General features: G+C 39.9%; 1 protein-coding gene across 8 annotated transcripts in view; it reads right to left on the bottom strand.

Annotated features, from left to right (window-relative positions):
- Positions 1–12,227, bottom strand: part of DENND1A (DENN domain containing 1A) — a 531,199-nt gene that overhangs the window by 482,886 nt on the left and 36,086 nt on the right. For all 8 annotated transcript variants that reach the window (XM_070798129.1, XM_070798130.1, XM_070798128.1 and 5 more), the window contains exon 2: positions 2,056–2,126. In XM_070798129.1, coding sequence (XP_070654230.1) covers positions 2,056–2,126 — 71 coding nt within the window. The remainder of the gene's footprint in view (positions 1–2,055; positions 2,127–12,227) is intronic.

Below are 12,227 nucleotides of genomic sequence, written 5' to 3' on the forward strand. Positions count from 1 at the left end.
AAGAAAATGCCCTTATTCTTAGGAGATATATCCTAAAGTATTTAAGGGTGAAGGGTCACAATGTCTGCAACTTATTCTCAAAATGTTTAGCAAAAAAATACAGTGATCAAGCAAATAAGGCAAAACAGTAACAACTGATGACTCTAAGGAAAGCGAGTATACACTTAACTACTCCTATAACTTATCTTTTAAAATATTTTCAAATTTTTAAGTTTTTAAAAAGTAAACTAAAGGGGTTAAATGAGACAAGAGTTGCCTACAGGAAGAGGAATTAGATAACTGAGAGAAGAGGATACGGTAAAGACGTCTCATTTTGTACACTCTTCCATCTTATTTGTACTTAAACTTTGTTCATATTCCCAAAAAAAAATTCATTTTAACTTTGGGAGGAAATAACTATAGCACTGAAAGGGGGAGCATTAGCAACTGCAGAAATAAGAAAAATTTTTGTCCCTAAATCTATCAAATCACAGCTATCACCAGCTAGTTACTCTGTCAAGTGGGCTCACAGAGGTACCACAGCTCGAACACCCCTAGTATCAGCTACCTCCCTTCTCAATCCAGTAGTTTGCACAGTTAGAGGCACAACTTAAGATGAATATTAACATTCTAGTTCCAGAACGACCATAAGTTTATAACATGTCCATTAATTCAGAAAGTGAAGCACCCAGGGATCGAACCCAGGTCTCCCACACTGCAGGCGGATTCTTTACTGTCTGAGACACCAGAGAAACCCAGGAATACTGGAGTGGGTAGCCTATCCCTTCTCCAGGGGATCTTCCTGACTCAGGAATCAAACAGGGGTCTCCTGCATTGCGGCCAGAGTTTGTACAAGCTGAGCTATCAGGAAAGCCCTAATAAGTTTATAACATGTCTCATTAATTCAGAAAGTGAAGCTCACACAGTTTTCACTTTTGATATTGAGAAATGCATTTAAGAAATGCTAGTGACATTGTACAAAGCCCTGGAGATGCCATGGAGAGATGTGTATAACATGGTCACTGTCCTCAAGAAGGCAACTTAGAGTGAAGAGGACTTGAACCAAAAGCCCTTGCTATTCCACACAGTAGCTATAAGATCTCGGTAAGTTATCTGAGCTCTCAGATGCTGTTTTCTCATAGGCATAATGGAGATGCCATCCAACTATCTTTAAGAGTTGTACTGTAAGAACTTACTAGGTACATCAAGCATGTAGGACAACAGAACAATAGATACTCAACAAAAAGGTAACTATGTTATGAGCACTACAATCTAAGTAAAATAATGAAGTAGAAAATATGCCCAAGGTTGTACAGCCAATGATAGGCGTAACTACCACTGGAATCCTGATTACTCCAAGTTTCTAATCCAAATAAATTCATTCTCCATAAACACCAAATAAATATACACAACTGCTGTTGTGTAGACCAAGAGATGCTCCCTAATATATCTTTGGCAAACACATCACTGTCTTAGGCACCAAGAAAAAGAACACTAGGCCAGAAGGTGATTTTTGCTCATTAACCAGGAAGGATTTTAGGTCAAAAAGTGATTTATTCAGCCTGAACAAGATACTCTAATCTTATCCAAGACCCTGTTGTCCAGGAATACATGTCCAAATTAGTCCAAAAGCTAAACCAGAGGAGGTGTTTCCTTCAACTAATTTTCAACCTCTTTTTTAACCAGCTGACATAAAATTTACTGAATTAAATCTATTTCAAACATCTCCTCCCAGTTTAGTGGCAGAGATTTCCCTTTATATTATTTTATAACCTAATTCTAAACCCTCTTTATTAGCAAGGTGACAATATTTCATACTAAAATGTTGACTTCCAGGTATCTCTGAAAGATAAAAACTAAAATCCAATGGTTACAATGAATAAAGCCATAATTCAAAGCTGTTAAAGCAATGACTCTTAAATTGTTCCCTAGGATGATGTGTGCACAGATAAAAGGGAAAGACACTTAAACACACTTAAAGATAAATAACAGTTTAGAATATTCACATATCATCCAATGTGCATGGCTATGTCATACAATAAACAAACATGGCATATCATAATGAAACATGCATACCTGAAAGAGTGCCACCTGTCCTAGGATAGGCCATTTCAACATACACTTCAAAGGTGGTCTCTGGGTTTTGCCTACAAAAGAAACAGACCGTGATTACTGACAAGGACTAAGGCAGCATGAACAGAATATGCAGGCTGTGAAACAGGGCAAACCTTGATTAAAATCATTAGCTCTCCAACTTAATGGCCGTGGAACTTTGGACAAGTTACTCAACTTCTCTGAGCCATAGCCTTCCTAATCTATAAAATGAAAATACCTAAGCAGAAGTATTATTGTGAAATGTAAAGAAAACAACAAAAATTGCCTAAATACAATGTCTAGCACATAACAGGTTAGCCGTTGTTATGATTTTACAGATGATATATTTCCCATTTATACAGATGGATCTCCAAAACCAAAAGAAAAACTTTGAGGAAATTCAAACCAAGGCAACACTAGCACAATGTAACATGCTCCCTCATACTCCAGGATAAAATATTCAGGTGATGACATTAACTTGCTTACTTACAGGTGTTCAAGACTCAAGAGAAACAGTATCCTATCTCATTAGGCTATTATGAAGACAGGATGCTAATCTAAAATTTAAGATACTGTTTCCTCACAGCAGGGGGTGGGGAGAGGTGGGGGGCGGGGGGAGGCTTCCCCTGCATTGGCAATGGCAAGTATATGAATGTTCATTACTATATCCTTTTACCTTTTTATGTCATGAATATTTCATATTAAGTTTTAAAAAGATCACAGCACTAACAAAATGTTAACAGTTGTTCATTCTGAGTGACAAGAACATCGGGGTTATATTATCTTTGTATTTTCTCTTTTCTCTTTGATTCTAAAACTACAATAAAAAGATTATTTCCAGATTGCAAGAAAATCATTTAGCAGAAGAAAATGTTACACATTCAAATGTCTATGACTGAATTCTATTTTAAACCTGACAACAAAGCTCAGAGAAGAAACTTTGAGTTGCCTAATCAGATCTAAGGGAATTGCAATCAACTAAATACCTTGAATTTGCCCAGCAGATTCCACTTTCCAAAACTATCTCATTTACCTCTTTTCATCTTCATTATAACCTTATGAGGTAGGTGATCAGACATCACCCTCACCATACAGGTGAGGAATCTAAAGCAGAGAGAGTCTAAATGACTTAGTAATCTCACAACTGGTTAGAAACACAACCAGAACTGCAACTTAGACCTCCAGGCACTCAAATTCTGGGTTTCATTGATTCTAAGATGAAAATTTTCTCCCACATTTTCCCATGTTTTACAGTCTATTGCATCTTACAACTCTAAATGGCAATTTTTCTTTCTTGGTAGTACATATAATAACAGTGCATCTTATAAATAATGGCATCTTAGACTCAATATTGTAATACTCCAATTTCTCAGGAGTAGTTGCAAGTCAGGGATCTACTATTTCCCTTGTGAAGAACCATCATTTCCTTACTGAAGAGAAATTTCGAATGTGCTTTAAATAAGTACCTACAGTGAAAAGAGTTGCCTGCTCTAAAATTCAAGGGATTTAAATATACCTTTGTCAAATATAATTTTTAAATTAGACAATAAAGCAGAGTATCTTAACTAAAAGTAAACTCAAGTTTCAAGAAAGCTATTTCAAAATGCTTTTGTACTTTTTTTCCCCCTGCAAGAGGGTACAAAAAGACTGACAAGGTCAGCATCCTCTGGTCACCAAAACATTTGCGGAAAACACCATATGGAACATCCCTTGATTCAAATGATCTAAAAGTAGAGGGTTTGTTGAAAGAAAGGCATATTCTAAGTTCATCTAAAGAGCACCAAGAAGATTCCCTCTAAAACCTAGAAATATATTTAAGCCTATTCTGCAACTGGCTGAATTTCATCTCAGAATTTCATTCCTCTGGATTAAGAGAATGGCTTTCAAAGTGTGTTCTGTGGGACCCTAGGACTCCATGGAGATTCCTCAAAGATTCCATGCATTTTTTTTTAACCCAAATGTCCACTTTTAAGTTTATTTTTCTCTATTTAAAAAACTGAAAGGAACAAACATGAGCATGCAAAGGTGTCACATACCAAATTTGTTTTTTTAACAGTGGAGCATTAATTTGTGCCACTGACTTAAGGCGTTTTGTACAGCTCTGCTGTCTAACTGAAGAACATTCTAATGCTGTCTAAACTCTATCTCTGCTTCTTCTCCCTTTCTCTTCAACACTTCGGCCAGGCTTCTGAACTCACCACACCACCAAAACAACTTGTCATGATCACCAGTGTCCTCCCCATTGCTAAAATGTGCCAAAATGGTCAATCTCAAATGCTTGTCTTAACCTCTCAGCAGCATTTGACACAGCTGATCGATTTGCCCTCCTTCTCCAAACACTTTCTTCATGTGCCTGCAGGACACCACTCTCTAGTGGTATTCTTCCTGCCTTACTGGCTGCTCCTTTGCTGATTCCTTCTCAGACAAAACTCTCCTACCTTCGAACTTAGTGCTAGACCTCTTCCTGCCTACACTCATTATCTAAATGATCTCATTCAGTCTCATGGTATTAATTACCAGGCAAATCCTGATGAGCTCCAAAGTCCTGTCTCCAACCCGACTTCTTCCCTGATCCTAGATTCCCTCATCCAACTGCCTCCTCAACATCCCCATCTGGATCTTTAAGAATTTTTGACTTAACAAATGGCACTTTTCTTCCTCAAACCTGCACTTCCTGATATCCAGTTATGCAGGCAAAAAAAAACAAAACAACAAACAAAAGACACCAAATCTAGTATCACCCTTCAGTCCTGTTTTATATGCCAAATCAATCAAACAAATTATGTTGATTTAATCATCAAAATATATCCAGAATCTCAATGATTCTCAGCATCCCCAACCAACCGTCCTTGATATATCATCAACATTTCACCTCATGGGGACTCTTTGCGACCCCATGAATCACAGCATGCCAAGCCTCCCTGTCCATCACCAACTCCCAGAGTTCACTCAGACTCATGTCCATCGAGTCAGTGATGCCATCCAGCCATCTCATCCTCTGTCGTCCCCTTCTCCTCCTGCCCCCAATCCCTCCCAGCATCAGGGTCTTTTCCAGTGAGTCAACACTTCACATGAGGTGGCCAAAGTACTGGAGTTTCAGCTTCAACACCAATCCTTCCAACGAACACCCAAGACTGATCTCCTTTAGAATGGACTGGTTGGATCTCCTGGCAGTCCAAGGGACTCTCAAGAGTCTTCTCCAACACCACAGTTCAAAAACATCAATTCTTCAGCGCTCAGCCTTCTTCACAGTCCAACTCTCACATCCATACACGACCACAGGAAAAACCATAGCCTTGACTAGATGGACCTTTGTTAGCAAAGTAATGTCTCTGCTTTTGAATATGCTATCTAGGTTGGTCATAACTTTCTTACCAAGGAGTAAGCGTCTTTTAATTTCATGGCTACAATCACCATCTGCAGTGATTTTGGAGCCCAAAAAAATAAAGTCTGACACTGTTTCCCCATCTATTTGCCATGAAGTGATGGGACCGGATGCCATGATCTTCGTTTTCTGAATGTTGAGCTTTAAGCCAACTTTTTCACTCTCCTCTTTCACTTTCATCAAGAGGCTTTTTAGTTCCTCTTCACTTTCTGCCATAAGGGTGGTGTCATCTGCATATCTGAGGTTATCGATATTTCTCCCAGCAACCTTGATTCCAGCTTGTGCTTCTTCCAGCCCAGCGTTTCTCATGATGTACTCTGCATATAAGTTAAATAAGTAGGATGACAATATACAGCCTTGATGTACTCCTTTTCCTATTTGGAACCAGTCTGTTGTTCCATGTCCAGTTCTAACTGTTGCTTCCTGACCTACATATAGGTTTATCAAGAGGCAGGTCAGGTGGTCTGGTATTCCCATCTCTTTTAGAATTTTCCACAGTTTATTGTGATCCACACAGTCAAAGGCTTTGGCATAGTCAATAAAGCAGAAATAGATGTTTTTCTGGAACTCTCTTGCTTTTTCCATGATCCAGCGGATGTGGGCAATTTGATGTCTGGTTCCTCTGCCTTTTCTAAAACCAGCTTGAACATCTGGAAGTTCACGGTTCACGTACTGCTGAAGCCTGGCTTGGAGAATTTTGAGCATTACTTTACTAGCATGAGATGAGTGCAATTGTGCAGTAGTTTGAGCATTCTTTGGCATTGCTTTTCTTTGGGATTGAAATGAAAACTGACCTTTTCCAGTCTGGTAAATTTTATGTTATATGCAATTTAATACAATTTAAAAAAAAAAAAATGAGGAAAAAAGTCCTTACAAGGTCCTACATGATCTGGCCTCTGCCTATCTCTCCAATTGCATTTCAGAATTCTCTCCTCTTGCCCTCGGCATTCTAGCCACACTGGCCTTCTGTCTGCCCCTCAACACACCTAATTCATTTCTATCTTGTGGCCTTTTACACTAATCATCATATAGATGGCTCTTCCTGTCATTCAAAATACAACTTATACCTGACCTCCTCCAAAAGTCTTCCCCAACACACTCTCTACCATTGAATTTTAATTCTACACATCACAGCAATCACAATCTTGTTTCTCTCCTCTAAATGTAAACTGCAGGAGAGCAGGCATTTTTGTCTGTCACACCCACGAGTGTTTCCCAGGTGCCTAAACAGTCCCTGGCACACAGCCAGAATCAAATATTGAAAAGGAATAAAGGAAGTACAGACTAGCCTTCCCGGAGTCTAAAAAATTTCAATAAATGATAGGAGTGATTATACACTTCTGTGACTCAAACTTCAGCACATTAAAAGATGAGATTTCAAGCCCCACCTCCAGGGTACCTGGGGCAGGACCCAAGACTTGACATTTCCAATAAGTACCCAGATAATAGTGATGCTACTGAACTAGTGATCACAGTTTAAGAACCACTGATCTAGTTAAATGGAACTCTTCATCTAAATAATTAGTACATACAATATAAAATAAACATAAGGTGTACCTCAATAATCCATATCAACAGTGCTTTTGCAATAAAAGATTTCAAAGGATAAAAGTATTTGTGGAAACAATGACGCTAACTTCTCTTCTACTGTTACACATAGTCATTGTTTCATTCTAATCAATTATAAACCTACCTAACTTTCTTACTCAGTTCAAATAGCTGCCAGAGTTCTATTACATGGAGCCAAAGATTATGACAGTTTCTTCAGGGGGAGGGGGGGAAATGCTGACTACCACACTAAAAACAAACCAGACTATATATGTTATTGTCATACTTATCCATGATCATTTACATGTTGTCTTATAGAAGAAGTAGTGATTAATGTTGTGACAAGTTAAATAACATACCAAGCAATATACATAAGGGCCACTGAAGTCAATGAAGATAGAAGCATTTTCTACTTCTCTGCAAATCAAAAAATAAGTTTTTAAGTTTCTCCTCTAAATGCAAATGACCAAGTGACTTCATATTTTCATTAAACCATTAATACAACAACAATTTCCAGAAACTCTGTGGAACTACCTTGAGACTACTTACTTCCTCCATTACTCTTTAAGATGCTTAATATTTTCAACTACTTGTAACTGAAAATCCAATTTCTGTCCTAGTAACACTCCTGCCAATTCAGTACATGTAATGATCCAGTGGTCATGTATGGATGTGAGAGTTGGACTGTGAAGAAAGCCGAGCGCCGAAGAATTGATGCTTTTGAACTGTGGTGTTGGAGAAGACTCTTGACAGTCCCTTGGACTGCAAGGAGATCCAACCAGTCCATTCTAAAGGAGATCGGTGCTGGGTGTTCTTTGGAAGGAATGATGCTAAAGCTGAAACTCCAGTACTTTGGCCACCTCATGCGAAGAGTTGACTCATTGGAAAAGACTCTAATGCTGGGAGGGATTGGGGGCAGGAGGAGAAGGGGACGAAAGAGGATAAGATGGCTGGATGGCATCACCGACTCGATGGACGTGAGTTTGAATTGGAATTGGTGATAGACAGGGAGGCCTGGCATGCTGCAATTCATGGGGTCGCAAAGAGTCGGACACCACTGAGCGACTGAACTGAACTGAATGATGCTAAGAATACCATGTTCTGAGCCACTTTCCAATACAGACCCAAGATTTCCCAGAGCACATCATATCTTAACATATTACCATGGAAATGTCCTGCTTCTGCCATGATATCCCATCATCAATTGCCTCACACTCCTATACCTCCATGATCTGGAATTCTAACCATCAGCCAAGCTTTTTTTTTTTTTTTTTGCCATCCACCCTTTCCTTGAGTGGTCTTGCACCCTAAGATCCAGCCATAGGGAACTACTTGTAGCTCTCTGAACAAACCATGCTCCAATTCTCTAGTGACAATATCATAACCATACCACTACTTGTACCTGTTTCGTATGTGCAAAGCACGATTACATGATTAAGCACTTTACATGCATTATCTCAGTTAACCTTCAACAACCCTATAAGTGTTATTACCCCCAGTTTAGAGATAAGGACCCTGAAACTCAGAAGATAAACTAGCCAAAGTCAAAGCAAGGAAATGACAGAATAAGCATTGATCACCCAAAAGCACTAACCACTTTACAATTCTACCTTATTCAGCTGCTCTTGTGCAAAGAACTGTCTTTCTAGTCTTTTCCCCTTCACAAATTCATTCATCAAGCCTTAACTTAGGCATTTCCTCCTCTCTGGGAAGCCTTCTCAACCCCTCACCCTCACATCCTAGACTGAGTTAAGTGCCTCTCCACTGTGCTCCCATCTCTGTGCAAATGTTATTGCACTTCCACATTTTTGCAGCTCTAACACATTTGACTCTGATGCAATTACAATTACCTGGGGAGCTTTTAAAAGTCCTGAGGCTCAGACCACACCCCAGAACAATTAAATCAGAATCTCCAGGCATTGTTTGTTTTTTTTAAACCTCCCCAACTTATCCCAATGTGTAACCAGGAGAACCACCCCTGGGTCTCTAATTAAGTATCTGTCTTCCCCACTAGACTGGGAGCTCCTTGAGGGCACCAACTGTCTTCTCATATTCCTAGTCATAAACCTGGCACAATAAAAGTCTGATGAATGAGTTTTCCTCTGACATCTGACACAGAGTTTCTAGTTCCCAATAACTGTTTCTCTTTCTCTAACAAGAAGTATGCTACTGAAAATGCCCTGCTTATCCCTGACTGTTATTCTTTAAAGATGTTTTCCTCTGGAGTCAAAGGTATCAATAAGTCACACCTGCTGACAACAGTCTCTGCTCTTAAATACGAAAAAATGACACACAAGCAGTTAAAATGTGTTTGAAGGAAGGGAGGTCTGCTCAGTTCTTGCCTCTGGGAGAATGAAGACTGAGAGTAAGCCAAGAGAGATTTCTATTCAATACCACCCTCTTCTGAACACTCTCGGCGATGCCCTGGAAGGGCCATGCTCAGTGCTCAGGGCCATGTCATCAACGTGATTAAGTACACTCAGCTTGAAGTCATGAAACAGACAAAAACTCTGACAATATTCAGGCAGCAGGAAAGCTAATTTTTTTTCTTTAAAAAGCATCATGTTATTGATCACTCTGCTGGATCATCAGCTTTCAATTAGGACCTACTTTTCTTTGATTACAACGTATTATGAGATTAGGAGAAAAATGTAACACTAACTCCTCACAAGATGAATCTTTGCTGCGTAACATAACCATGCCATAATGCTAGGCCCTCATACCTTTACGTGTTATTTAGAAGTACTAAATGAGACACACACGGTACTGGGACCCCTTATTTCACAGCTATCAGATCTTCACACCAGTTAGTATTCTAAAGCAAAACAGCAGCCTATTCTCTATGGACTAGGGTAAAACTTCAGCACACTGTCTCCTTAGTTACAAACTGATATGCTGAGGGGGCTGAGGCATTTCAAAATTCATACCAACTGAACTGTCTTAAAGTTGACAACACGGTCAAAAGAAACTGTATACACTTCAGAATGTGCTAGCAAACATCACCTAATAAACATTGATTCCTTTAAGCTAGACAAACACACAAAAAGGTAGTGTTAATATTTCCAACAAGTCTCCATTTGTTTCAATAGCCTCTGAAATTAAAGCTGCTTTTCCAGGCTGAAAATGCTGTATCAAAGGGTGCTTTCTAACCCATAACAAGTTAACACCTCCATGGAAGAACGCTGTCATTGTCGAGACTTGTCAGAAAATGATTAACTTAGTTGTGTAATTATATAAACATGTCATTTCAAGATTTTGCACTTAACTTTTCATTTCTAATAATGTTCTCAGGATCAGATTAATAAAGATACACAGATATTGCTGTGAGAGGAGTTACAAAGTTTTACCTCACCCATTGAGTCCTATGGAAAGACTCTTACGCCACGATGTGCAAAGTAAGTTAACTCGAAGAAGCTGGATCCCAAGCAGATAGAGCCCACGTGCCCCTCCACAATGTACAGTACTCCATGCACTTTTAATAAGTTCTTTCCTGTGCTGAGCAACAGTGCAAAATCTAGACTCTCCAATTATATTAATAGCATCAGCAAAGATGACATCCATTTCCTTACCAATAAGTACCTTTGCCCTTAACTTTTTTTTTTTTTTAATTTTATTTTATTTTTAAACTTTACATAATTGTATTAGTTTTGACAAATATCAAAATGAATCCACCACAGGTATACATGTGTTCCCCATCCCCTGCCCTTAACTTTTTTAAAAGCCTCCCCTAAGTTTTCTTCTGCTCTTTCTGAACAATTTACTCCTAAAACTATCATGTGGGCAGAGCAGGGCAGATGCCCATGTTGGCAATGGCTCAGCATGAGATGTTAAAGCCTGAGCAGGGTGAGGAAAATGTCTCTACAGAGGGGTGACCAGACAAGTGACATCAGATCATGAGCAAGGCCCACACTGGGAGGTGGCCTGGCCAATACAATGTCAAATCAGAGTGAATGAGGAAGGCATCTACTAAGGAGAAGCACCCTGGGATGAGAAGCCAGAACCTGAGTGGAAGTGAAAAGACCATCAGTGCTCAAGGGCTGAAACAACCAGGATGTTAAAACACAAGTAGAGCGTGAACAGTGCGCCATGGAGGGACAGTCCAGCATGAGGGTCAGAGCCCAAGAGAGTAAGGAGCATGTCCAAGCAGAGGGACCCTAGAGACAGGTGGTGAGCCAGAGCAGGGATGAGGAGGCTGACTATGTGGGGTCAGAGAAGACTTGCCCAGCATATTGGGGATTCAGAGGGCATTTGGGGCATCCACAGGGCAGTGGGACAGCAAAAGTGAAAGTGTTAGTCGCTCAGTCATTCCCGACTCTTTGTGACCCCATGGACTGTAGCCCAATGCCAGGCTCCTTTGTCCATGGGATTCTCCAGGCAAGAACACTGGAGTGGGTTGCCATTTCCTTCTCCAGGGGATATTCCCAACCTAGGGGGACTGAACCTGGGTTTCCTGCATTACAGCCAGATTCTTTACTTTCTGAGTCACCAGGGAAACCCCAGTGGGAGAGCAGGGTCATGCCAAACCATCAACCTAGGCACTGTGACCCCAGGAAAGCAAGGTGAATGAGGAGAGCACCCACATAGGACAGAAGGTGATGGAGAAACACACTCAATGCAAGTCCATGACCAGTAAGATAGGCCAAGTTTCTCACAGATGCAACTACCAGAAAACCAGAATGAACTCTATGGAGTTGGATTTGAATTGGAGATATCAGTGTGAACTCAAGGTTTTCAATAAATGTATAGTAGAGAACCGTAAATATAACCTGACTAATACACACATACTTCCGGGGTCTGTCTACTGAAAGGGCCTTGGCCCTTGTTCCCTTGTCAGGAACAACACCCAATAGCAATGAACATATCCAGTAACCAGACCTTGGCTTCTAAATACAACCATCCTCTAAAAGGAACCAGGGGTCCTTGGAGAAATATCGGATTCCAGGGCTGGGGCAGAGAAAGTACAAGATGAGACTGCAACATCTTATTGTACTAGAAAAAGAAGCACTCAAAGAATGATGGGGAGATGTCTAAAGGAGACAAGAGACAGCTTTGTAAGGCTCCTACTGCCAGTCTGGGTAAGGTGAGCATCAAAATCAATAATGATATTGACAGATTATTAAACAATCAAATAAACAGAAACCACAACACCCCATTGACGGAAATGAATAAATTGACAATTTAATGAGAAATGGAGCATTTACGTAGTTTTAAAGTATCTTCC

The sequence above is a fragment of the Bos indicus genome, chromosome 11 (genome assembly GCF_029378745.1).
Source record: "Bos indicus isolate NIAB-ARS_2022 breed Sahiwal x Tharparkar chromosome 11, NIAB-ARS_B.indTharparkar_mat_pri_1.0, whole genome shotgun sequence".
In the NCBI taxonomy this organism is placed as follows: domain Eukaryota; kingdom Metazoa; phylum Chordata; class Mammalia; order Artiodactyla; family Bovidae; genus Bos; species Bos indicus.